At 45.5% G+C, this 27,440-nt stretch overlaps 1 protein-coding gene across 1 annotated transcript in view; it reads right to left on the reverse strand.

Annotated features, from left to right (window-relative positions):
* LOC309808835 (forkhead-associated domain-containing protein 1-like) overlaps nt 1–27,440 on the reverse strand; it is a gene marked incomplete at both ends in the record, with an annotated part of 87,621 nt that overhangs the window by 13,723 nt on the left and 46,458 nt on the right. Inside the window, 7 exons of the mRNA XM_082629408.1 lie at nt 1,156–1,215; nt 1,640–1,741; nt 5,475–5,579; nt 6,607–6,696; nt 8,961–9,091; nt 12,759–12,867; nt 24,962–25,198. Of these exons, the coding sequence (XP_082485534.1) occupies nt 1,156–1,215; nt 1,640–1,741; nt 5,475–5,579; nt 6,607–6,696; nt 8,961–9,091; nt 12,759–12,867; nt 24,962–25,198 (834 nt within the window). The remainder of the gene's footprint in view (nt 1–1,155; nt 1,216–1,639; nt 1,742–5,474; nt 5,580–6,606; nt 6,697–8,960; nt 9,092–12,758; nt 12,868–24,961; nt 25,199–27,440) is intronic.

The raw sequence follows: 27,440 nt of genomic DNA on the forward strand, positions 1-27,440 counted from the left end.
CCCCCCATGTTCCCTCCCCATGTTTTATTTCTTTTTTTCTTCTAATGTTCTTCTAAGCTTGGGTTTCCACTTGTTGTCATTCTGGTCTCATCTCTGAACAATCACACCAAATTTGCTCCTGGAGGGGCTTTTTTTTTTTTTGCCTGCACCATGCGGCATGCGGGATCTTAGTTCCCTGACCGGGGATTGAAACCGTGCCCCCTGCAGCAGAAGCACAGAGTCTTAACAACTGGAACACCAGGGAAGTCCCTGGAGGGGCTTTATTTATTTATTTTTTTTCCACGTTACGCGGGCCTCTCACTCTTGTGGCCTCTCCGGTTGCGGAGCACAGGCTCCGGACACGCAGGCTCAGTGGCCATGGCTCACGGGCCCAGCCGCTCCGCGGCATGTGGGATCCTCCCGGACCGAGGCATGAACCGGTGTCCCCTGCATCGGCAGGCAGACTCTCAACGCACTGCGCCACCAGGGAAGACCCAGGTGGTTCTTATCGGCCAACTTGGGGAAAACCTTCTTCTAAGACTTTGTGGCTGAAAATGTAGTCTGCAGAGCTGTGCTATCGGTACCAGCTGGGAGCTGTTCAGAAATGCAGAATCCCAGGCTCCCCCCACCCGAGACCTGCTGAGTCACAATCTGCATTTCAACAACATCCCCATATGATCCGTGGACACCTTTGAGTTGAGAGGTGCCACTGTAAAGTATCCTCTAATTGGCTGGTTTCTGGAAAAGTAAGTAGCCGTTTTGGCCATGTGTTTCCCCTGATATGCATGAAGAGAAAGCAAAAGACTGAAATACTATTGGTTGGTCTTGCACACACTTAGACACAAACCAGGACCCGCAGTAACGACTGGGATTTGTATCAGTAAAATCAGCTGCGGTATATAAACAAAGTACCATTTCTAGACATTTCAATAAACTTGCCTCTTCAAGTTGATCTTCAAGTTGATCTCTGAGTTTTAGGATTCAAGCTTCATGTTAATTCCTCCTACATCATTCACCCTCTTTAATTAATTTAGTTCCCAACGAGGAGTTGCTGAGATTCCTCCATCTAAGTACGTGCCCTCTGTTTCTCATAGGAAAGCCCATTTCATCAGTTTCCAGTAGTAAAGAGAAGGACGGGGACCACCTTACCGATTTCTCTGCCATTAGCCGCTTGACTCTGGCTTTCAGCTTCTCCTCTTGCTGTAGCCTTTCCTCGGTCAGCTTCTCCTTCTCTGCCAGATGCTGCCGTAACTCTTCTTGCAGCAAACACTGCTGAGTTTCCCGAGAACTGTTGATCTTCATCTGAAATGAGGGGAAGGGGAACTGCAGCTGATGGGGGACAGGACTAACACAGGAGTCATTTCCACTACCTTTGGGGGCGGGACAAAGGTTCACGAAACTTTCTTCAAAACACAGAAAAATGATGCTTAGCTTAGTAACTAATAGCGAAGTAGTAGAGCATCGTGGTTAAAAGCTCAGGCTCTAGATCTAGATAGAATCTCAGCTCTAGTTCTTTCTAGACACTTCTTCGTATAGAAAATAAGCGGGTGAACTAAGGCAGGCCGTCTTCCTCCTCATTCATCCCTGCCGGCCGCTTGGGTGCGGGATTCCGTGGAGAGCACGGGCCCGTGAAGGGGCTCTGCAGCACGCCTACCTGACCTACTGCCCTTTCCAAATTGGCTTTAATGAGGTTTGCTCTGTTCCTCATTTCTTGCAGCTGAAGCAATTTCCTTCTGGAATCCTCCCGAAGCTTCTCTTCAACCTGAAAGGATGATGAAACCGAGGGCTTGCTGCTAATGTGATCATCATGCCCTCTGGGGAAACCCTTCTGGGGGGGCTAATGGCAGTGGGGGAGTCCCTGAGGGGTAGGGACAGCTGCAGCCCAGCAACAGCGGTCACAGGCATGCACAGGGTGGAGGCAAACTCACAGGGAGTTGCCCCCTACGGGAAAGGGCCGAGCTCTGCACCCGGGGCTCAACTATGTTCTACCGCACACTCCCATCCCAGCTCGGTCCCTAACAAGCCGTACGACACTCGGAAAGTTATTTCACTGCTCCGTGACTCAGTGTCCTCATCCGTCAAATGGGGATGATGATACTAGTATCACTGCATAGAGTCATTGTGGGGATTCAATGTTTGGAATAGTGCTTAAGGGCTCTGTGAGTGTGTTAAGTACCGTTGTAACCTATGAAAGGTGGACGGGAATGTCCGCCGTACAGTCTCGTTCTAATAACTCGTGATGGGTACTTGGAAATGTTATGATTGGGTTTATTATCATAACTGTTTGTCGTCACCACTTTGAGCACACTCACTGGTGGTAACCTCTCTGGAGGCTTGCCAAAGCAATGTCTATTAAGAATTGCAGCCTGAAAAGGAAGGCCTTTAAAGTGGAGAAGCTTGCCTACTTTTTCCCCCTTGCTTGGGTAACAGTCAACACACGGTAAGCTTGGGTGTGCTCCACGCTACCCTTGGCTGGCCAGTGTAGGCCTCGCAGCTGCTCAGTTCTTGGATGCACCTGCTGAGCCCTGGGCCCTGGCACTAACAGGAAATGAGGCAAACTCTCGTAAATAAATGGAAAGTTTTTGTGCTGAAACAAATTCACAGGCTGTGTTTTTAGGGATCTGAAGAGGGGGATCACAGGGATGTAATAAAAGACCCAGAAAAGCCCTTAAGAGCTTTCTTCTGAGTAGTGTGGTCCAGTGGAAGAGCCTCTACCCAGCTCCGTTACCTTGGAAAAGTCATCTAAGCTCTCTGGGCCTTAGTTTTCTCCCAGGTCTAAACATGCTCTGACTTCTATGTCAGTAGCCTTTTTCATATGCTGCAAAAGCCAAGTCCAGCCTTGGACTCTGCCCTTATCTGTGCTCTGCATGAACAGCCCCCGTTCCCGTCCCCAGGCCTCAGAGTCACCTTCAACAGCCGCCCTGCTCCCTCTCTCACACTCGGGGGTCTCATGCCTGTCCTCCAACCCCTCTCACATGCAAGCTGGACTGTGACAAGTGGCCTCCTCGCCTCGAGTTTAGTTTCTTCCAGTGCAATCTTAACGGTACTGTGAGAGTTACCCAGCTGTAAGGCAGCTCTGCGCAACAGAACTTTCTGCAACGATACAGGTACTCTGAGCGAGGCTGTGTTGTCTAGTACGGCAGCCACCAGCCACATCTGGGGATCGAGCACTCGAAATGGGGATGGTGTGACAGAGGAACTGAACTAAAAATTTTAGTTAATTTTCATTAATTTCAGTGTAAACAGTAGCATGTGGCTGTTTGCTACGCCAGGGTCACTGAAGTCAGACGAACCTGGAGTCAGACAAAACCGACTGTGCCATTGGGCTAGTTACTTTACTAGTAACTGGTAGCCTTGACTTTCTCATCTGTAAAATGGAGAGGATGAATTCTAGATCACAGCGCTGTTGTGAAGATGAAGAGATGAAATGTTCAAGGTAACTCCTAGTACGTGAGAAATTGTAACTATCATTTTCACCCTGATTACTGTCCACGAATGTCATTGCATCAGTCACTTGTTCAGAAGCCTTAGGAGCTCCCCACTGCCTGTGTGGTACAGAGCCCAAGCACCTGAACTAAGGCAAAACACCAAGCCAGGGATTCAAGAAGCCCCTACGAACTCAACGAGGTAAATAAAACTGAATCCACACCTAGATAAACCATAATAAAACTGCTGGAAATCAAGGGAAAAGACAATCTTAAAAGCAACCGGAGAAAAAGACAGATTATGCAAAGGTACAACAGTTAGGCTTACAGATGACTTCTAAATAGAAATAATAGGAGCCACAAGACAATAGTGACATATCTAATGCTGTATCTAATGTGCTGAAAGAAAAGAGTTGCCATTGTAGAATTCAATACGCAGTCAAATGTGTTTTAAGAATGAAGGTTAAATATACATCTCCAGACAGACACACAGGCACATTTGAGAATTTGTCATCAGCAGAGCCACAATGAGGGAAAACATTAAAGGGTATTCTTCAGACACAAGAAAAATGAACCCAGGTGGGTGATCAGAGATGCAGAAAAGACAAGCAACAGTAAGGGTAATGTGTGGATATGATACTGACTATAGAAAAACACTAATAATGTCTTGTGGGGTTTTAAGTATCAAGAGGAGTTTAGAAAATGACAGTAATGGCTTATAAATCTGGAGGGGGTAAGTGAAGTTAAGGTGTTTGAAACTCATTGCACTGTCAAGGAGAAGGGCATAATTATCAACTACTATTGTCTCTTGGTAAGTTAAGAATGCAGGGCTTCCCTGGTGGCGCAGCGGTTGAGAGTCTGCCTGCCGATGCAGGGGACATGGGTTCGTGTTCCGGTCCGGGAGGATCCCACATGCCACGGAGCGGCTGGGCCCGTGAGCCATGGCCGCTGAGCCTGTGCATCCGGAGCCTGTGCTCCACAACGGAAGAGGCCATAACAGTGAGAGGCCCGCGTACCGAAAAAAAAAAAAAGAATGCATATTGTAGTCTTTAGGATGACTACTAAGAGAATAGTAGAAGAGTGAAAAACTTAATTAATGTGTGATTTTGGTGAGTCAAGGATGAATGCTATTGTCTTACTATTACTAAGAGAATAGTAAAAAAGTGAAATATTTCCAAGCTAATAGAGGGGGAAAGTGGAATAAGAGAAAACCATCCACTCAGAAGGAGGCAAGAAAGGAGAGAAAAAGGAACATACCACAGATGGTACAAGTGGTATTGAGCAAGAAGGTAGATTTAAACCCCAGTACATGAGTAATTACATAATATAAATGGACTAAAAGTCAAAGATGGTCAAACTGTATTTTGTAAAAATGATACGCTATTTGAAGGCATATGTCTAAACCTTAAGACAAAAATTGACAGAGAACGTATGAAAAAGATATGGTATGAAAACTCTAACCAACAGAAAGCCAGTGATGAAGCTAAATGACAAAGGAGACATTAAGGGAGAAACACTACTAGAGATGAAAAGGGATATTTCATGATGATCTAAAGTTTTGCTCTACAGGAAGTATTAGGATTCTAAATTTATATGCACCTAGTAACACAGCCTCAAAATATATAAAGCAAACATCGTTCATATTAAAATAAGAAACACACAAATGACAAACATGTTGAGATTTTTAAAAACATTCTCAATGATGGAACAAAAAGACAAAAAAAATCAATATGAGAATTTAAGTTGGATCAACATCATTGGCAAACTTGATTTAATGGATCAATTCTTTCTTAGATAATTTCACAATTAAGATCTGAAGGCAGTCTAGGGTTGTGGTTACACACAGGAGCTTTGGAGTCAGGCAGACCTGGATTCAAGTTCTGCCACAACTACTTTATGCAAGTGAACTTGGATAACTTCCTTCACCTCTGTGAGCCTCAGTTTTCCCGACTGTAAAGTGGGGTTAATACCAGTATAGACCGCATGGGGTCATTGTGAGGATGAACAGAGATGATGCAGGTGGAGTGCTGGCCCCAGAGTGGTTCCCAGGCCAACCTGTCCCTGCCATACCTTGCTCTTTTCCCACAGCGTCATAGAGATCAGGCTCTGCTCGGTACTGCTCCTTTTCAGCTCCACCCTGAGCTTCCTCATTTCTTTTTCCATGTCATGGATTTGCTGAAAGAGTTCCAACAACAGGGAAGTCAACTTCACAACTCATTTCATCCGGTTCATTAAGGCAGAAACCTAGTCTGGGATTCGCTTCATTCCTTCCCTTGGGGGACAATTCCACATCTTTGAGGCAAAGTAGACTTTCTTTCAACGGATGCAATGAAAGGGCTGGGTGAGGGAAAATTTGAGTTTCTTTTGAAGATCAGCATGGATCCTGGATTAAACAGTACAAGATACCTATCCACTCATTAGAATCTCTTTCCTTGGGGTATATTTTTGAGTTCAATCTAAATAAGGGCTGTTTGGAAGACACAATGGGCACAGTTTGGAAGAAAAGAACAATGACATTTTTCTTTTTTCTCATTTGAGGCAGAGAAGTGTGTTCCTGACAGAGAGAAGAACACACGTCTCCTCCCCCTGTCCCAGGCACCGGGCTTCCCAACGGATGGAAAACGTATGCCTGGTGATGTGCACGAGGGTTCGGGCCGGTACAGGGGGTGAACATTTACATTGAGTGGCCATCTTTTCATTGTATTCATTTTTATGTTCACCTTCCATACAAGGCCAGTGATACATTTGCTTTTTATTTTGTTTTTATGAATTGTTGTAAAATTGAATGTATTTAAGTAAAAATATTTCAAGAAGAGTTGTGTTAATAACAGTGTTCAGGGCTGTGATAAAACTTGTGACAGTGGATCATGAAAGTCTGGGCATCACAAGTCCAGGGGTAGGGACCACGTTGAATTTCTAGCAGCATACGGTGGCCACCTCTCGTCCCTTTCCCCAGGGGAATCCTGATGAGGGGCCTTGAGCCAACTGCCCAGAAAATCTGGGGAGAGTGTGTTTTCCATGGTCTTTTCACCCATCTCTTTGAGGCTAGCAAATCAAAGAATTAGGAGACTACATTAACAGACAAACACCCAGAAAGCCCCAGAGCTTGTGCTAGCTAATGGGCCAAGGAACCCCTCCAAAACCCTGAAGGCCCCAATCTAGGCTTTCAGTGGACACCTAGGGGTCAGGAGGTTCAACGCACGGTTTTGCAGAGTTTTAACTCTTTCTCTTGGGCTTCCCACTTCTCCTTCTGGGCATCTTCCTTCTGTAACTCTTCTTTCAGCACTGAGCACTGTGGAGAAAAAGGACAAGGCCACGGGGGCTTGGCTGGGGGTCCCAAGTACCTGTGTTCACGCCCAGGAGTGTTTCCTGCTGTATAACGCAATCACACCTCTGAATTCTGAGAGGCGAGACCATTTGTGTGATGGGAGCACGGGATCCTGCAGTCGTTCCCAGTTCACCCCTCTCATGAGTTCTGAGGAATAGAGCGTCTAAATTCCTCTTCAAAAGCCAGCAAGCTTCACTGCAGGGGAAATCCAGCTTTGTAGGCTCTGGGTACTTAGGGTGCAGGAATTGGGATGTTTTCACGCTGTGACCAGTGAGAGTGGAACGGGCCAAGCCAGTGAGCCCAGGTCCATCTTAGGGCTTTTGTGCAGGTTGCATCTCAAAGACACAACTGCCCTGACTGGTGTGGACGGGTAAACGGAGCTGTCTTGCCCGAGAGCGGCTTGGCAACAGGCATTAAGGGCATAAGGATGGATGTGCCTTCTTTTGACCCAGCAATTCCCACTTTAGGAATGTACCTTAAGGACAATGACTGGAGAAATAAGTAAATCTGTAGTTTCAAGGATGCTCTTCACAGAATTGTCAGTAACAGTGGAAGAAAAAAAAAAAAAGAGGAAACAACCCAAGTGTTGTTTAGAACAGCAGACCACTTTATAACACTGGGTACATCCAGGAGAAAGTATGTAGCTTTTAAGACGAATGATAAGAGCATTGATTTATTAGAACGGGAAAATAATAAGTATTTAAAAATTTTAAAAATGTGTATATTATAAATTCACTATAAAATGATTGATTGATTTCTAGGCAATATATAGAAATAAGACTGGAAGAACATACATGAAAATATTAACACTGATTTCTGAAGGTAGCATTTCCTCTCTCCTCTTTTTATTTTTTCTTCTCAATGTCATCTACTTATTTTTCTAAAATTAACACACATGATGTATGTCATTAAAAAAAAAGGCATATCAAATGTTCACAAGAGCAGTACCCTTGGTGGTGACGAGCCCTTGTACTATTGGCCAGCACAGTCTAGAGGAGAAGGGACCTCATTCTGAGGTCAATGAGGAAGGGGAAACGGGGACATAAATCATCCAAAGGCACTTCAGGAGGTAGAAGAGCCAAGCAGGTGCTGTCTTTGCAGATTCCTTCTACTTAGCACCAGCTCTGCATCCCCTTCCCGTCCCCAACACACACACACACACACACACACACACACACACACACACACACACACACACCACATTAAACAGCTATAGCACATGCCTGGGAAGACACTCTGCTTGGGAGAAACGAATGCAGAGGGCTTGGCCAGGCAGCCGACCTCGGGCAGAGGCCGAAGAGCACAACGAAAACCAGCCTCCCACTTCTCGGAAAACGATTTTGTCATCCCCATTTCACACATGGGGAAATGGAGGCCAAATAAGTTACAATAAAAGAAAGCTCTGGGATTGGACCCTGGTCTGTCTGATCCCAAAGCTCGTGCAGTGCCTTTCACCAGCTCCAAACTGGGTATGGTACTACGTACCAGGTATTACTTACTGTGCCTTTTCCTTGGAACCTCAAGATCTGTTCTCACCCCACCCCCATGCAGACCTAGCTATCGGGTAGCCTCTGGGAATCTCTGAGTTGCCACCTGAGATGAAAGCTTTGAGGTTTTACCTTGACTCACAGAAACAGGCACATCATGCAAATACTGAGAAATCTTATCCTATAGGGGCAGGATTCTCAAGTTAGCATTGAAGGCAAGATTTGCAAATAGTCAAAGTTACATGTGAAAAGCTCTTTGCTTGCCTACCACGTCCATCTTCCATAGAGACATTCCACACACTAAAGTCTAAGGAAGAAATGAGCGTCTGCGTGTTTGCATCTGGATCTTCAGACGTTCTGCTGTGAAGACAGTTATGAGAACCAGCGGTGCTGGGGCCACGATGCAGCCGTGTGGTCATCCGTGCTCACAGGGAGATCGTATTCTGTTTAATGTTAAACTTTGCAATGGCAGTATATGCTCATAGGTGGGTTTGTTGCTGGGATTAAACAAACTCATTTATAATAGGGGTTAGAAAATGTTTGCTGGATTTGAAAATCTATTATGCTTATTCTGAGCCACATACATGCTGTCCTTTGAAAGGCTTCAGAGAAGTTGGCCACCTGCCCAGCAGCTACCCTCCCTGTGTCCTTGGGCACTGGCCTCATCTCACCACCGTGTGTCATGTGACTCCACTGTGTCTGCTTTTCGCAGCTACAATTTGCTGATGACCCGACACTCACTCTGGAGCTGAGGGCTTCGAGCTGGTGATCCTTTTCTTTGTTCTCACTTTTCAGTTGATTCACCTCCTGTTGTAGTTGTTGAACTTGACCATCCTTTACTAACACGTCTCTTTGCAAAGATGACACCATCTCTGTAAAAGAACCAAACCAAACCAAAACAAAAGACTCATGGAGGTGAAAGAGGCAGGAAGGATTATTGGCAACACCATGGCTGTCAGCCAACGTTTGGACAAGACTTTCCAAGCCCGGGCCACCACCGGTGCCCTCCTAGGACTGGGGAGGCTTTTTCCAAGGGTACCAGAGCAGGAATGGGAATGAGAGCAAAGTCCACAGAACAGGGTTTGAGGCTTCAGTGAGAATGAGGGGCAGTCAGCACCAGCGAGAGGAGAAACCTTTGGGGGCCCCTTTTGGGCACAGGCCAGGCAAACCTGGGAGGAGAGGCCACACCATGGACCTGGGGAACAAAGTCCCAGCACAGGGAAGTTCTAGGAATTCTTCTCCAGAGGCCAGGACACGGGCGTGTGGCAGAGGGCACTGCTGGACACTATTGATGGGGTGGGTGGTTGGTTTCTCAGTCCTCTGAGTTTGGACCCCTCTCTACCACTTATTAGCTTGGTGGTCTTGGAGAAGCTATTTCACCTCCCACTGTCTGTCCCACACAGAGTTATTTTAAGGGTCAAATGATGCGATATGTCCCAAGAACACAAAGTGGCTAAATTATGTTTGTTACAGGGCGCCTATGATTTTTCTCGGCAGCCAGCTTCCAAAATGGCCCCAATGATCCCTACCACCTAGAATTCATGCCTTGTGTAGCCCCTCCCAACCTGAATAGGGCTGCCATGGGTAACCAATATGATACTGTGGAAATGACGGACTGTTTCCTCTCAGGCTGGGTCATAAAACACACTGTGGCCTCCTCTTTGCTCTCTCTCCAATCACTCACTCTGGGGGAAGCCAACTGCTGTGTCGTGATGACACTCAAGCAGCCCTAGAGAGAAGCATGTGTGCTCAGGGACTAAGGCCTCCAGCCAATAGCCATATGAGCCGCCATTCTGAAGGGGGATCCTCCAGCTCCCCCCGAGGCTTTAGATGACATGACTTATGTCCCAGCCGACATGTTGACTGCAACTCATGAGAACTAAGTCACCCCCCTCTCAAATTCCTGAACTACAGATACTGGGTGAGATCATAAATATTAGTTGGGGATTTATCCATTACATTTTGGGGTAACTTGTTATGCAGCAATAGATAACTACTCCATTACTGTAGTATCATTTTTTTAAAACATCTTTATTGGAGTATAATTGCTTTACAATGGTGTGTTAGTTTCTGCTTTATAACCAAGTGAATCAGTTATGCATATACATATCTCCCCATATCTCTTCCCTCTTGCATTGTAGTATCATTTTGACTAAAAGTGGGAAGAAGGGTGCATAAATGCAGTGGTATTGGGTTATCTCCTACGGTTCTTTTCTTAAAAGAACATCAGGCCCAGTTTTAGTGGTAGGTATCAATCAAGAATGTCTATGAAATAAAGCACAAAATGCTCCAGAATTTCATTTTAAAAATGAGCTTTGCCTCCAGGACACAGTTCAGTTACTTGGAAATCCCTCTGGGGCTTGCCACACTTTGAGTGGGTCCAGCCCATCTCAAGCATTATCCCAACCCAGGTCTGTCCGACTCCCTGATCGGAGAAGGTGGGATCTGAGACAGGCTTGATGCTTGGATGAGGTTTCACTGGCCGACATACGGGAGGAAGGTGAGGACCAGCGAGTTCATCCTTCCATTCCTGGTGCCCAGAACAGCACCTAGCCTGGGGGAGGGGCTCAGAAAATATCTGAGGACATCCCAAGTGAGGGAGGAGAATAAGCAGAGACCTGGGGGCAGCAGGGGGTGGGGCTGGGTGTGATTAAGTTGCAGAGTGAGGCAGAAGAAAAGCACAGATTCATACAGAGATGGGGATTCACGTGCGACTCAATGCTATGCCTGCCTTCTACAGCTGTGGGCATGTTTCCTGCTACGCGCTGGCTGCTTTCAGAGTGATGTGCCCCTCCGAGGCTCACTGCCTCCTCCCTGTCACCTGCTTCTCTCCCTCCCCTCGTCTGTGAGTGGTCCCATCCTCTTCAGGTCTCTAGACATGTCAGTTTTGGCTTAAAAAACTCCACTGGATTCCCAACACCCTTGGAATAAAAACCCAGACCCCCCGACCCTGCCCAGCCCCACAATCCCCTGTTCACTCCACGCAGCCTCGCTTGCCCTTGGCTTGTCCTTGCCCACCTGAAACAGGTCCTCTCTAAAAGAAGGACATAGCCGTGGAGGATACAGCATAAACTGGTTAGAATCGGCTAGGTCCAAGGGGGCGTAAGATTCGAATTCCAGGGGGAACAGGAGCCCCATTACAGGCTCATTGTAACACATGAGCGAAATGACACACGCACCAGCACCAGGACAGTTCCGAGGCTGACCATAAAGGTCAAAAAGTGGGTGGTGGGGATTCCCTGGTGGCGCGGTGGTTGAGAGGCTGCCTGCCGATGCAGGGGACATGGGTTCGTGCCCCGGTCCGGGAAGATCCCACATGCCGTGGAGCGGATGTGCCCGTGAGCCATGGCCACTGAGCCTGCGCGTCCAGAGCCTGTGCTCCGCAACGGGAGAGGCCACAACAGTGAGAGGCCCGCGTACAGAAAAAAAAAAAAAAAAAAGTGGGTGGTGGCCCAATGCCTCGAAATCCCCGCCCCTTCCCCAAAATATTAGAGTTGTCCCAATCCTCCCACTCATTAGCCTATAAAATTACCCAGCCCATAAAAACTAACCGCCCCATATTTGGGGGCCTCTAGCCTTCTGAGATGGCCCACACTCTGTCTGTGGAGTGTGTTTCTCTCTAAAGAAATCCACTTCTTACTTTGTCTCTCACTGAATTCTTTCTGCATGAGACATAAAGAACCTGAGCTTTATTAAGTCCCGAGACCAGATGCGTGATCTCGATTAAAAGATAGTGGGTTCTGACTGGGTTCGAGTCCCAGCCCACGGGTTCAAGTCCCACCTGAGTTCCATGGTTGCACACCCACTAAGCTGGTCCCCCATGGCCTCCCCCCTTGAAGCGCTGGCCACCACAACACACAGTTTATTTTCTCCACAGCACCACTGCTCTCTGAAGTGGGCTTGTTTATTCATCCGTTTACTTTTATTGTCTGTCACCACCTCCCAAATCTGTGAGTACAGGAATCTGACTGTCTTGCTTGGCTCTCCCTCCCCGGAGCCTGGAACGGGGCCTGACACCTAGAAGGAGCTCAAGAAACATGTTGAAGCAATGAAGGAATCCAGGGAATCAAAGCTCAGTCACAGCTGTGCGTTGGCTGCCCCTCTCCCAACCCAAGCCCTTTATCAGGGAACCACCTCTGATCAAATTAGAAAATGGTTTCCTTTGGGCCCAAGTGCACTCGGCTGAAATGGGTGAGACTATGGGTGCCTTAAAGGAGTGACCCCATTTTGTCCATGCTCTAGTTTGCACTCAGGCTGCTTTGTGGAACCACCCAAGCCACAAGGCGACCTGTGTTCTCCCTGGTGGGGCCAGTGCTCAGGAGACCTTGTAGCCAAGAGATACCATTCTCTCAAATATTTACCAGGCCCTGCCCTCGGAACTGGGTGGCAAGAAACCTCCACTGAGGGAGAACTCTAATGCACCGACACGGGTGATCCCTGAGGCTGCACCCATGTCACGGGCACAGGTGCGCTGGTTGACTGGTGATGTCTGCAGGGGGAGGGCAGAAGCTCTGGGGCCTGAATGCAGAAGGGCCTCACCTGACGTGATGGCGGCGTCCCTCCTTAAGTTCTCGGCCTCGTGCTTCAGGGAGGTGATATCCAGGGTCTGGCTCAGCACCTGGTTGTAGCCTTGTTGTAGGGCACTGATCTGTGGAAGGAGGCAACACACAGTCAGAGGGGGTCAGCCAGGCCTGCAGGACACGCCGGTACTTCTCCAACGTTGGGCAAAGAGTCGGGCTGATCTTGGATCGGGGTGTTGGGGAAACCAAGGTTTTCAGTTGTCACTAGTGGAAGGGGCAGGAGGGGCCTGTTCCTTCAGTGACCACCATGTCATCGGTCCTCAAGACATGAACCTTATCTTTGTGGCCACCCAGGGGCTCCGGTGCTGCTGTCTTCCTATGACCTGTGGGTTTTCATCCATAAATAGACCAGCTGTTGGTTCCAGATCATCCAGCACTGACTGGATGCACAGCAAAGTTCAAGAGCCGGGAGCAGGTTATGAAATGAATTCCCTCTAATGAGAATAGAGGGTAGTTTATACCTCACAGAACACTCCAGAGTTTACAGAGCCCGTTCACACATGCTACACTGATACTCGTCACAGCGTTGCTGAAGGCTGACGTTCCCATTAATGTGCCCATTTTGCAAGGGAGCCAGGTTGAGACTCAGAGAGGCGAGGCCCCCTGCTCGGGATCACGCGGCTGGTCAGACGTGGAGTCTGATTCAAACCCAGTCTTTAGTTGCCTGGTTCCTCCTTCCCAGGTGGCTCTAGGAATGAGCGTGAGAAGTTGGAGGCTGTAAAGCATGGCATGGACTCGGGAGCCGGACTGTGGCCTTCAAGTCCTGTCTCTGCCAGTTAACGGGCATTGGGAACACAAGGAGGACACCATATTCTGTTTCCTTTTGTTCAGTCTGTACGCGGGGTGATGGTAGTCCCAACCTGATAGGATTGTTAGAAGTATTTTAATAAGTTAACATGTGTACAGGTGCTCAGATCAAGCCTGGCACACGGCACAGGGGGATGAGCTGTGACGGTCCTCTCCTCTGACTACCCACAGGGTGTTTTTTTTCTTTTGTTTTGGGTTTATTTTGGTTTTTTTTTGTGGTACGCGGGCCTCTCACTGTTGTGGCCTCTCCCATTGCGGAGCACAGGCTCCGGTCGCGCAGGCTCAGCGACCATGGCTCAGGGGCCCAGCCACTCCGCAGCATGTGGTATCTTTCCGGACCGGGGCACGAACCCGTGTCCCCTGCATCGGCAGGTGGACTCTCAACCACTGCGCCACCAGGGAAGCCCTCACGGTGTGTTTTAGCTTCAACTTCCCTCGTCCGTCTCTGGGGAAGGTAGTTGGTAATCTTTATGTGTGCATTTGTAAGCCTTGCCAGGCTCACTTAAATGCCAGTGTGGTTGTTATTAAGAGGAAATACAGGGGCTTCCCTGGTGACGAGGTGGGTGACAGTCCGCCTGCCGATGCAGGGGACACGGGTTCGTGACCCAGTCCGGGAAGATCCCACATGCCGCGGTGCGGCTGGGTCTGTGGGCCATGGCCGCCAAGCCTGCGCATCCGGAGCCTGTGCTCCGCAATGGGAGAGGCCACAACAGTGAGAGGCATGTGTACCACAAAAAAATAATAATAATAAAAAAATAAAGGAAATACAGGAATCGTGGGTGGGAGCACCACAGGCCAGCTCTATCTATGGCTGCTGTGAGCACCCTCTAAATCCATGGCTCAGAGCCCCCTCAAGGGCGGGCCCCCCTCCAGGGGTCTAGGTCTACACGTGGGGTGCGGAAGGCTCTCCATCAAATGCAACGTTGGTAAGGGCCCGAAAGTAGCTGCCAGGCCTCGGCCTCCACAGAGCAGGTACCCGAGAGGCCGGGAAAGAGAGCTGGGCCCAGAACCCCCTCCCTCTCGGTCTGATGTGGCCAGACTGCTTGTTCTGAGTGGCCCGGACATTCCCACCTCAAGGTGCACTGTGGGCCTTTGCCCTGTGATTTTTCAGATGTCAGGCCTCAGTACTCCCACAGGGACACGTTTATTGGGGCATAAATGTCAAGCAATCCGTAGACAGGACAAGAGCTAGCTTGTTTTTTTTTTTTTTTTTTTTTTCGCTGTACGCGGGCTTCTCACTGTTGTGGCCTCTCCCGTTGTGGAGCACTGGCTCCGGATGCGCAGGCTCAGTGGCCATGGCCCACGGGCCCAGCCACTCTGCGGCATGTGGGATCTTCCCGAACCGGGGCACGAACCTGTGTCCCCTGCATCGGCAGGCGGACTGTCAACCACTGCACCACCAGGGAAGCCCCACTAGCTTGTTTTGATAGATCAAAACGGAAGTGACAAAGAGAAGGATGCAATTTCTTTTCTTTTTTTAAAAATAAATTTTATTTATTTTTGGCTGCGTTGGGTCTTTGTTGCGGTGCATAGGCTTATTGTGGCACCTTCTCTTGTTGCAGAGCCTGGGCTCTAAGCACACGGGCTTCAGTAGTTGTGGCACGAGGGCTCAGTAGCTGTGGCGCACAGGCTTACATGCTCCACGGCATGTGGGATCTTCCCGGACCAGGGCTCGATCCCGTGTCCCCTGCACTGGCAGGCGGATTCCTAACCACTGTCCCACCAGGGAAGTCCTGGGTGCAATTTCTTTGTTCTCCTAAGGTAAGGTTGCCAGATTTAGGGGAGGAAAAAAGGATGTTCACTTAAAATAGGATTTCAGATAATGAATAATATTTTAGTGCAAATGTGTCCCATGCAATATTTGGGACACACGCTAAAACGAAATTCTAAAATTCAAATTTAACTGGGTGTCCTTACTTTATCTGGCAACCCCACCCGAAGAGAGTTCCTAAACTTCAGTCATTCATATACCACTTTCACTATTTTTCCCATGTCTCTTGGCTAGCCCCACTATAATTTCTTAGCATTTTTCGTAGAAGCAGCTCCCTTTTTAAACTTAAAAACGTGCATTAAATTAAAAATAACTGTTATAAGAGTAAATAGAGACTCAGTGTCTTAAATAAAAATAATCCCTCCAAAAGAAGAAATACAGGAATTTCCCTGTTTACCATCAGACCAGGTTGCGGGCATCACACTAAAAAAAAAAAAAAAAAAAAAAAGATTGGGGGGAGGTGGTGGGCATGCCCAGGTAATGGAGTTCGGGCGTGCTGATATGGCCACCAGATGGCGCTCACAGCCTTTGGTCTTGGTTTGTGTCCTTGGAAATCTTGTCATTATTACTCTGGTAGAATTAACAGAACCGTCAAGGTCTCACAAGTTTTCTGACTCGTTTCATACACCATCATGGTTCAGAGTCTAGGACATTTGGGGCAGTTACACTTACTTTTTCCCTGGGGCACCTGAGACATTATTGGGGGGGGTCTATGCTAGAAGTTGCGGGGACACAGGCCACTCTGACCCCCACTCTCCCCAAGGCTATACTTTTGCATGTTTGTGCTTTGGAAACTTTGAGTGAAAAAATTCTTTCACATCTTACTTTTCTCTGTTGGGGGGAAATACAACTTTTCCATAAAAGGTCCTTGGAACACTGAAAGTGTTTGTAAGCTCTTCTCAGCTTAATGCTTTTATTTGCATGATACCAGAGATAGAACACACAGAGACAAACTTCCAGAAGGGAAAACATACGTTCCCCTCTAAGACTCCAGTGGTTTTGACAGATTGAAAATATTTCAATCTGAGTGTCAGAGTTTTAGGATTTCGGATTGCTGGAAAACTCCAAAGAGTCTTCAAACCTCTTTGATACTTTTACTATCAAAGTAAATATCCATATTGTTTGTAATGGCATAAATTCCAAGATGTTTAATGTCTGTTAAGCTGTGTAATAAAATGGGCACTGAATCATAAGAAAGTTAAGAGTGCTAGGAGGAGTGATTGTTTCAGGATGATAATTTGGCTTCTAATTAGCACAGGCGTATAAGAGCACATGGAGGTAAGAATTTTCTAGTGATACTGTAGCAGGTCGAAGATCTCTGAGAGCAAATCATTATGCACACACCTTCGGGGACCAGGGAAAACACATAAAGTAATCAGAACCATAAATCAACCTGCCATGTGGCTTACACTTCTGGTGGAATGCTCTGCAGGCAGTAGAATAGTTAAGAAACTAAAATGTCAGTGGATGAAACTCGATTTGAGTTCAAACCGATGGAGCCTCTGGTTCATATATGCCTTGCTATAAACTATTCTTCTTCAGTTATAAGTGAAGCTCCAGGGGTAGGGGAGGCAAGAGCATGATGCATCAGTGTAATTATTTCTAGATAATTTCTTTGTAAAAAAACATTTTTTCCCCCAGATATCGGCAGCCACTTTAAATAATACTCAAATTGGGACCGGCTGATATTCAAAGCTATGTGGAAATTATATAATATTCTATGTCAAATATATTTCAATTATTTAAATAAAGGTATGTGGGGAATTCCCTGGCAGTCCAGTGGTTAGGGCTCTGTGCTTCCACTGCTGGAGGCCTGGGTTTGATCCCTGGTCAGGGAACTAAGATCCTGCAAGCCGCGTGGTATGGCCAAAAATAAAAAAGGTATGTGGGAATAATTCAGCCTCATCCATGTACCTGAAAAAGACATGTCATTTTCTCAGGAAAGCTCTGAAATGGGAGAATAACTGAAAGGAATATTTCAGCAAAATTGTGTTCAGTTCAAGAAAAAGATGCTCATTAATGTGTCAGCTACCTGTCAAGGTAGCTGTTTGCACTAATAATTCCTACAGGACCTGTTACTTTCATTGTTTTTTCAAAACAAGGTTTGAAGGAGTGTCATTAGTTCATTTAAATATTAGAGCATGTATTTGTTGACTTGTTTTTTCTGTCTCCCTCACTAGAGCATAACAGGGGGAAGGATCATGTCTGTCTTGTTCTCTGCTGAATTCTCAGAGCCTGGAAGAGGGCATGGCACGGGATAGGCCCCCCAAAATATTTCTTTGGATTAATGGACGGATGGATGGATGGATGAATAAAGAACAAACAAACAGACATGGTCCTAACAGAGTTCTAGAAGGTTACTGGGCCCAACCTTTGCCTTCATGGAGCTTACAGTTTCCTGCTAGAATCTCCTAGGTTCACCATACACAATCTGTGTCCTTTCTAGAGCACCATTTCTAGGATTGAAACTGTGTACCTAGAATCGGTTACAGAGGGAAAGACAGTAAACAGAGAACAAGAGAACAAGGGCCCCCAAGCACTGACTACGTTTTTTTTTTGCTCTCTCTTTTTTAAAAATGTTTATTTATTTATTTATATTTTTCTTATTAGTCACCCATTTTATACACATCAGTGTATACATGTAAATCCCAATCTCTCAATTCATCATACCACCACCCCCACCCCCTGCCGCTTTCCCCCCTTGGTGTCCATACGTTTGTTCTCTACATGTGTGTCTCCATTTCTGCTCTGCAAACTGGTTCATCTTTACCATTTTTCTAGGTTCCACATATATGCGTTAATATAGGATATTTGTTCTTCTCTTTCTGACTTACTTCACTCTGTATGGCAGTCTCTAGATGCATCCACGTCTCTACAAATGACCCAATTTTGTTCCTTTTTATGGCTGAGTAATATTCCATTGTATATATGTACCACTTCCTCTTTAACCATTCGTCCGTCGATGGGCATTTAGGTTGCTTCCATGATCTGGCTATTGTAAATAGTACTGCAATGAACATTGGGGTGCATGTGGCTTTTTGAATTATGGTTTTCTCTGGGTATATGCCCAGTAGTGGGATTGCTGGGTCCTATGGTAATTCTATTTTTAGTTTTTTAAGGAACCTCCATACTGTTCTCCATAGTGGCTGTATCAGTTTACATTCCCACCAACAGTGCAAGACGGTCCCCTTTTCTCCACACCTTCTCCAGAATTTGTTGTTTGTAGATTTTCTGATGATGCCCATTCTAACTGGTGTGAGGTGATACCTCATTGCAGTTTTGATTTGCATTTCTCTAATAATTAATGATGTTGAGCAGCTTTTCATGTGCTTCTTGGCCAGCGGTATATCTTCTTTGGAGAAACGTCTATTTAGGTCTTCTGCCCATTTTTGGATTGGGTTGTTTGTTTTTTTAATATTGAGCTGCATGAGGTCTTTATATATTTTGGATATTAATCATTTGTCAGTTGCTTCCTTTGCAAATATTTTCCCCCAGTCTGAGGGTTGTCTTTTCATCCTGTTTATGGTTTCCTTTGCTGTGCAAAAGCTTTGAAGTTTCATTAGGTCCCATTTGTTTATTTTTGTATTTATTTCCATTACTCTAGGAAGTGGATCAAAAAATATCTTGCTGTGATTTATGTCAAAGAGTGTTCTTCCTATGTTTTCCTCTAAGAATTTTAGAGTGTCTGGTCTTACATTTAGGTCTCTAATCCGTTTTGAGTTTATTTTTGTGAATGGCGTTAGGGAGTGTTCTAATTTCATTCTTTTACATGTAGCTGTCCAGTTTTCCCATCACCACTTATTGAAGAGACTGTCTTTTCTCCACTGTATATCCTTGCCTCCTTTGTCATAGATTAGTTGACCATAGGTGTGTGGGTTTATCTCTGGGCTTTCTATTCTGTTCCATTGACCTATATTTCTGTTTTTGTGCCAGTACCATATTGTCTTGATTACTGTGGCTTTGTAGTATAGGCTGAAGTTAGGGAGTCTGATTCCTCCAGCTCCGTTTTTTTCCCTCAAGACTGCTTTGGCTATTCGGGGTCTTTTGTGTCTCCACACAAATTTTAAGCTTTTCTGTTCTAGTTCTCTAAAAAATGCCATTGGTAATTTGATAGGGATTGCATTGAATCTGTAGATTGCTTTGGGTAGTAGAGTCATTTTCACAATATTGATGCTTCCAATCCAAGAACATGATATATCTCTCGATCTGTTGCTATCATCTTTAATTGCTTTCATCAGTGTCTTACAGTTTTCTGCATACAGGTCTTTGTCTCCCTAGGTAGGTTTATTCCTAGCTATTGTATTTTTTGGTTGCAGTGGTACATGAGAGTGTTTCCTTAATTTCTCTTTCAGATTTTTCATCATTAGTGTATAGGAATGCAAGAGATTTCTGTGCATTCATTTTGTGTCCTGCAACTTTACCAAGTTCATTGATTAGCTCTAGTAGATTTCTGGTGGCATCTTTAGGATTCTCTCTGTAGAGTATCCTGTCATCTGCAAACAGTGACAGTTTTACTTCTTCTTTTTCAATTTGGATTCCTTTTATTGCTTTTTCTTCACTGATTGCTGTGGCTAGGACTTCCAAAACTATGTTGAAGAATAGTAGTGAGAGTGGACATCCTTGTCTTGTTCCTGATCTTAGAGGAAATGCTTTCAGTTTTTCACCATTGAGAATGATGTTTGCTGTGGCTTTGTCATATATGGCCTTTACTATGGTGAAGTAGGTTCCCTCTATGCCCACTTTCTGGAGAGTTTTTATCATAAATCAGAGTTGAATTTTGTCAAAAGCTTTTTCTGCATCCATTGAGATGATCATATGGTTTTTCTTTTTCAATTTGTTAATATGGTGTATCACATTGATTGATTTGCATATATTGAAGAATCCTTGCCTCTTTGGGATAAATCCCCCTTGATCATGGTGTATGATCCTTTTCATGTGTTGTTGGATTCTGTTTGCTAGTATTTTGTTGAGGATTTTTGCATCTATATTCATCAGTGATATTGGTCTGTAATTTTCTTTTTTTGTAGTATCTTTGTCTGGTTTTGGTATCAGGGTGATGGTGGCCTCAGAGAATGAGTTTGGGAGTGTTCCTTCCTCTGCAATTTTTTGGAAGAGTTTGAGAAAGATGGGTGTTAGCTCGTCTCTAAATGTTTGATAGCATTCACCTGTGAAGCCTTCTGGTCCTGGACTTCTGTTTGTTGGAAGATTTTTAATCACACTTTCAATTTCATTACTTGTGATTGGTCTGTTCATATTTTCTATTTCTTCCTGGTTCAGACTTGAAAGGTTATAACTTTCTAAGAATTTGTTCATGTCTTCCAGGTTGTCCATTTTATTGGCATAGAGTTGCTTGTAGTTGTCTCTTAGGATGCTTTGTATTTCTGCGGTGTCTGTTGTAACTTCTTTTTCCTTTCTAATTTTATTGATTTGAGTCCTCTCCCTCTTTTTCTTGATGAGTCTGGCTAATGGTTTATCAATTTTGTTTAACTTCTCAAAGAACCAGCTTTTAGTTTTATTGATCTTTGCTATTGTCTTCTTTGTTTCTATTTCATTCATTTCTGCTCTGATCTTTATGATTTCTTTCCTTCTGCTCACTTTGGGTTTTGTTTGTTCTTCTTTCTCTAGTTCCTTTAGGTGTAACGTTAGATTGTTTATTTGAGATTTTTCTTGTTTCTTGAGGTAGGCTTGTATAGCTATGAACTTCCCTCTTAGAACTATGGGATGCTTTTGCTGCATCCCATAGGTTTTGGATCGTCGTGTTTTCATTGTCATTTGTCTCAAGGTATTTTTTGATTTCCTCTTTGATTTCTTCAGTGATCTCTTGGTTATTTAGTAACGTACTGTTTAGCCTCTATGTGTTTGTGGTTTTTACAGGTTTTTCCCTGTAATTTATTTCTAATCTCATAGCGTTGTGGTCAGAAAAGATGCTTGATATGATTTTAATTTTCTTAAATTTCCTGAGGCTTGATTTGTGACCCAAAACGTGATCTATCCTGGAAAATGTTCCGTGCGCACCTGAGAAGAAAGTGTAATCTGCTGTTTTAGGATGGAATGTCCTACAAATATCAATTAAATCTATCTGGTCTATTGTGTCATTTAAAGCTTGTGTTTCCTTATTAATTTTCTCTTTGGATGATCTGTCCATTGGTGTAAGTGAGGTGTTCAAGTCCCCCACTATTATTGTGTTACTGTTGATTTCCTCTTTTAGAGCTGTTAGCGATTGCCTTTTGTATTGAGGTGTTCCTATGTTGGGTGCATATATATTTATAATTGTTATATCTTCCTCTTGGATTGATCCCTTGATCATTACGTAGTGTCCTTCCTTGTCTCTTGTAACATTCTTTATTTTAAAGTGTATTTTACCTGATATGAGTATTGCTACTCCAGCTTTCCTTTCATTTCCATTTGCATGGAATATCTTTTTCCATCCCCTCACTTTCAGTCTGTATGTGTCCCTAGGTCTGAAGTGGGTCGCCTGGAGACAGCATATAGATGGTTCTTGTTTTTGTATCCTTTCAGCAACCCTGTGTCTTTTGGTTGGAGCATTTGATCCATTCACGTTTAAGGTAATTATCGATATGTATGTTTCTATGACCATTTTCTTAATTGTTTTGGGTTTCCCACTTAGAGAAGTTCCTTTAACATTTGTTGTAGAGCTGGTTTGGTGGTGCTCAATTCTCTTAGCTTTTGCTTGTCTGTAAAGCTTTTGATTTCTCCATCGAATCTCAATGAGATCCTTGCTGGGTAGAGTAATCTTGGTTGTACGTTCTTCCCTTTCATCACTTTAAGTATATCATGCCACTCCCTTCTGGTTGGTAGAGTTTCTGCTGAGAAATCAGCTGTTAACCTTCTGGGAGTTCCCTTGTATGTTATTTGTCATTTTTCCCTTGCTGCTGTCAATAATTTTTCTTTAATTTTTGCCAAGTTGATTACTATGTGTCTCGGTGTGTTTCTCCTTGGGTTTCTCCTGTATGGGACTCTCTGTGCTTCCTGGACTTGGGTGGCTATTTCCTTTCTGATGTTAGGGAAGTTTTTGACTATAATCTCTTCAATATCTTCTCGGGTCCTTTCTCTCTCTCTTCTCCTTCTGGGACCCGTATAATGTGAACGTTGTTGTGTTTAATGTTGTCCCAGAGGTCTCTTAAGCTGTCTTCATTTCTTTTCATTCTTTTTTCTTTATTCTGTTCCGCAGCAGTGAATTCCACCATTCTGTCTTCCAGGTCACTTATCCGTTCTTTTGCCTCAGTTATTCTATTGATTCCTTCTAGTGTGTTTTTTTTTTTCAGTTATTGTATTGTTCATCTCTGTTTGTTTGTTCTTGAATTCTTCTAGATCTTTGTTAAACATTTCTTGCATCTTCTCGATCTTTGCCTCCATTCTTTTTCTGAGGTCCAGGATCATCTTCACTATCATTATTCTGAATTCTTTTTCTGGAAGGTTGCCTATCTCCATTTCATTTAGTTGTTTTCTGGGGTTTTACCTTGTTCCTTCATCTGTTACATAGCCCTCTGCCTTTTCATCTTTTCTGTCTTTCTGTGAATATTGTTTTTGTTCCACAAGCTGCAGGATTGTAGTTCTTCTTGTTGCTGCTGTCTGCCCTCTGGTGGATGAGGCTATCTAAGAGGCTTGTGGAAGTTTCCTGATAGGAGGGACTGGTGGTGGGTAGAGCTGGCTGTGGCATTGGTAGGCAGAGCTCAGTAAAACTTTAATCTGCTTGTCTGCTGATGGGTGGTTCTGGGTTCCCTCCCTGTTAGTTGTTTGGCCTGAAGTGACCCAACACTGGAGCCTACCCGGGCTCTATGTTGGGGCTAATGGCAGACTCTGGGAGGGCTCATGCCAAGGAATACTTCCCAGAACTTCTGCTGCCAGTGTCCTTGTCCCTTGGTGAGCCACAGCTGCCCCCCGCCTCTGCAGGAGACCCACCAACACTAGCAGGAAGGTCTGGTTCAGTCTCCTATGGGGGTCACTGCTCCTTCCCCTGGGTCCCAATGCACACACTACTTTGTGTGTGCCCTCCAGGAGTGGAATCGCTCTTTCCCCCAGTCCTGCCAAAGTCCTGCAATCAAATCCCACTAGCCTTCAAAGTCTGAGTCTCTAGGAATTCCTCCTCCCATTGCTGGACCCCCAGGTTCGGAAGCCCGACGTGGGGCTCAGAACCTTCACTCCAGTGGGTAGACTTCTGTGGTATAAGTGTTCTCCAGTTTGTGAGTCACCCACCCAGCAGGGATGGGATTTGATTTTATTGGGATTGCGCCCCTCCTACTGTCTTTGCGCCTTCTCCTTTGTCTTTGCATGTGGGGTATCTTTTTTGGTGAGTTCCAGTGTCTTCCTGTCGATGATTGTTCAGCAGTTAGTTGTGATTCCAGTGTTCTCGAAAGAGGGAGTGACAGCATGTCCTTCTACTCCGTCATGTTGAACCAAATCTGACTACGGTTTTAAGCAGAATTACGCACTGAGGCCAAAATTCATCAATGAACAATTGCTTTTTTATCAACGTTGTTGAGATATAAATTATGTACAAGATCAGTGGCCAATTTTAAAGTAGTTCTTTAAAACTTAAAAAAATTTTTTTTTTCTTTTGGATTTAGTTTCAGGAGGAAGGAAGTTGACTGGTAAACCCAGACATTCTGGGTGGAGATTTTTTGGTGAAATTCCCTATAAATGAACCAGCAGCTGCCTTCAGGGTTTGATAAAGGCCTCAGTGTTTGGAACACTGTGGGGCTCCTTCTCCCCATCTCCAGCTCTTTCTGGCTGGGTCCGGGTGGGTGTGAGAAGTGGTCACTGAAGCGACAGGAGTTGGGTGGAAATGCAAAGTGGGTGTGAAAGCATGAGGTGTACAAGGCGGCAGAGCTGAACCCAAATCACATCACTGTCTCTCACTTGCTGTGCAAGCTGTAACAAGCTCCTGGGCATCTCTGAGCGTGCCTCAGTCTCCTCATCTGTAGAATGGCATGTGTCAAAAGACTGAGGTTTAAATAGCTAATGAGGGGACTTCCCTCATGGTGCAGTGTTTAAGAATCCCCCTGCCAATGCAGGGGACACGAGTTCGAGCCCTGGTCCAGGAAGATCCCACATGCTGTGGAGAAACTATGCCCGTGGGCCACAACTACTGAGCCTACACTCTAGAGTCCGCAAGCCACAGCTACTGAAGCCCTAATGCTGCAACTACTGAAGCCCACGTGCCTAGAGCCCATGGTCTGCAGCAAGAGAAGCCACTGCAATGAGAAGCCCATGCACCACAGTGAAGAGTAGACCCTGCTCACTGCAACTAGAGAAAGCCCGTGCACAGCAACGAAGACCCAATGCAGCCATAAATAAATAAATTAAATAAATAAATAAATAAGCTAATGCACCCAAAGCACCTGCACCGGGGCCTGAACATGGTAGGCACTTAATCAAATCTAATATTGTTCTTACAAGGCTAGAAACTTGCCAACCCTCCACTCCCTGGATCTGCACTCTTCACCATGCTGTGCTCACTGCCCATTTCTAACTACCCGGGTGGCTCCCCCCAGGCTCTACCTGAGAGCTGTCACCCTGTGTTGTGACCCCAAGGCCCCGACCCACTTGTCTCTGAGCCCTACCTGGTTTTTCAAGCTCTGGATCTCTCTCTGTTGGGCATCGTCCTCTTCATGCAGAACCTGAAACTTGGGCGGGATCACCCTCTCCTTCTGCCTGGAGGTGGCTGTTTCCAACAGCTTCTGCCTCAGATTGGCCACTTGGTTCTGCAGGCTTGCTATCACGGTGTCTTTGTATTTAGATTCAAGTTCAAAATCGGAGAGACGGCTGACTTCTTTTCCCAGCAGCCGAATTATTTCATCCTGGGTGGAGGCCAGATGGGAAATTTACTAGGTGTGGGTCTGGGTGTAAGGCTGAGCCCATTCAAAGAAATACAGGAAAAATATGGTATCATTCTTTGGGAAGGTGAGGGCAGGCAGGGAGGGAAAAAGCAGACTTTCAAGGCTATCTCTGTCACTTCGAAAATCTCATAGAGACAAGAATTGGGTTAAAATGAGGTAATTGTATATAGACTCCTGTAATGGATGTCTATACGTCACAGGTACGGAAACTTTCCTTTCCCCGAGAATTAGACTTTCATATTAAGAACAACCATCCCACTTGGGAACTTTTGTTGCTAGAAAGTTTACTTAGAGCGTTTTCATTTATAATATTCAGCCTAGCACACTGGGGACCTAGGAAAGGTAGTTAGGAAAACAACATTCTGTTTGACCACATTCTGCCTATAATGAGGGTTATTTGTTTTAACTTAAAACATTCTGAACTATTTGTTTTCCCTTTCCTCTCTTCTAATATTTCCTGCCTCTTTTGGCTATTCATGTATGAATTTTTTCCAGGTAACTCAATCTGGAAAGTAAATGAGACAGGAATACTGATTTATTTGCATGGGCTCATGTCAACTTTCGGCTGGAAAAACAAAATTGCTGGTAGACTGTACCCACAGGTATAATTAACCCTGTCCTCCATCTCTCCAGTGATAAAGCTCTGCAGCCAAAGAATTGGTTAGGTTTTCCAAAAAAGGAAAAAAAAATCCCCCAAACTTCTCACCAGACATTATCAATAAAATGTCAGAAAAACTGAAGAAGAAGAAGAAGAAAAATTTCCCCAGAGGCCTTTTCCAAAGCAGTCACGGGAGGAGGTAAACGGGCAATTTCTGGGCCAGCTCATTCCCAGGAGAGCCGTCCAGTCAGGCTCACGACCTGCTAGTTCCGTGACCTGGGGAAGGACAGGGTCTTGCTCATGAGAAAGCCTGTCTGACATTGCCAGCTGCTGCCAGGGGCCTTCCTTTGGGTCCTTGTGAAAGTTGGTGGCAAAACTTCAGGAGAGAGCATCAGACATATTCCCTACTCCTGGGCAGTTTCCCCTGTTTCACCCTGTTATGATCAGCCAGGTGCTTATTCATTTCTCATGCAACAAACATTCATCGGGCAGCAACTAAGTGCCAGGCCCCGTGCCAGTGCTGGAATATAAGAAGTTTGCAGAGGGCAGTGGACAGCTGTGGGTTCTGCTTTCCTGCTGAGGGTCCCCTTGCCCTTCTTGGAGGGAGTGTTCCTCCTTCCATTTGGTCTGGGTAGGACTGTCAGTCATGTGCCTTGCTCCTTCCTGTCCCACCTCCCCATGTGCATGTGGCCCAAGCTGGTCAATCAGAGATTTCACACATCGATTACAGAGGGAGAGGATCTTGCCTTCTTTTGGATCATGTAGGCTTGTTTGCCTGAGTTTGTCTTTTCTAACACACAAAGCCAGCCTTATGAAGAAAGCCAGACACTGAGGGAAACAGAGGGGAGAAGTTGGTAGTGGGGAGGTGTTCTGATGACATTATTCAAGCTCCTGGATCTAGCCATACCTGAAGCTAGTGGCCCTTTAAATTTTCCAATAAGATGAGCTAATCAATGCTCCCCCTCAAGCTAATTTGTTTATTGTCACTTGAAGGAGTCCTGGCAAGTCAGGGTATAAACGACTTATAAAGAGAAAGAATTATTTCTATTATAAATAGAAAAAATGATAAATGGCTTATAAAAATTTTCTATAAATAGAAAAAATTATAGTGGTTGCACTATATTTCCAAGTTAAAATTGAGGCAGGTTGAAAAATGGCTACAAATACTTTGCAGTTTTGCCATCCAGTCTATTTCCCCACCCTCTAGTCTGGGCTGGCCCCGTGACTAGCTTTAACCAACGGAATGGAGTGGAAGTGATGCTGCATGATCTCCAGGCAAGTTCTTACAGGCTGTGCAGCTTCTGCTCTGGCCCCCTGGGAACCCCGAGACCACCGTGCTGTGATGAAAAACCACATGCACAAAGGGGCGCACCAGTCCAGGCGTCCTGGCTGAGGCCCTAGATGTGGGAAGGAGGCCAATGGAGACCGACCACCAGCCTGGCCAAGCCAGCGGCTTACTGAGGCCGCATGAGTGAGGCCAGGGGACACGAGCAAAGGAACCTTCCAGGTCAACCCATAGATTCTGGGGAATAATGAATTGCTGTTGGAAGCCGCTAAGTTTTGGGATGGCTTGTTACACAGTGATAAATACAGAATCTGAGTGTG

The sequence above is a fragment of the Mesoplodon mirus genome, assembly GCF_964341445.2.
Source record: "Mesoplodon mirus genome assembly, chromosome: 7".
Taxonomy (NCBI): Eukaryota; Metazoa; Chordata; class Mammalia; order Artiodactyla; family Ziphiidae; genus Mesoplodon; species Mesoplodon mirus.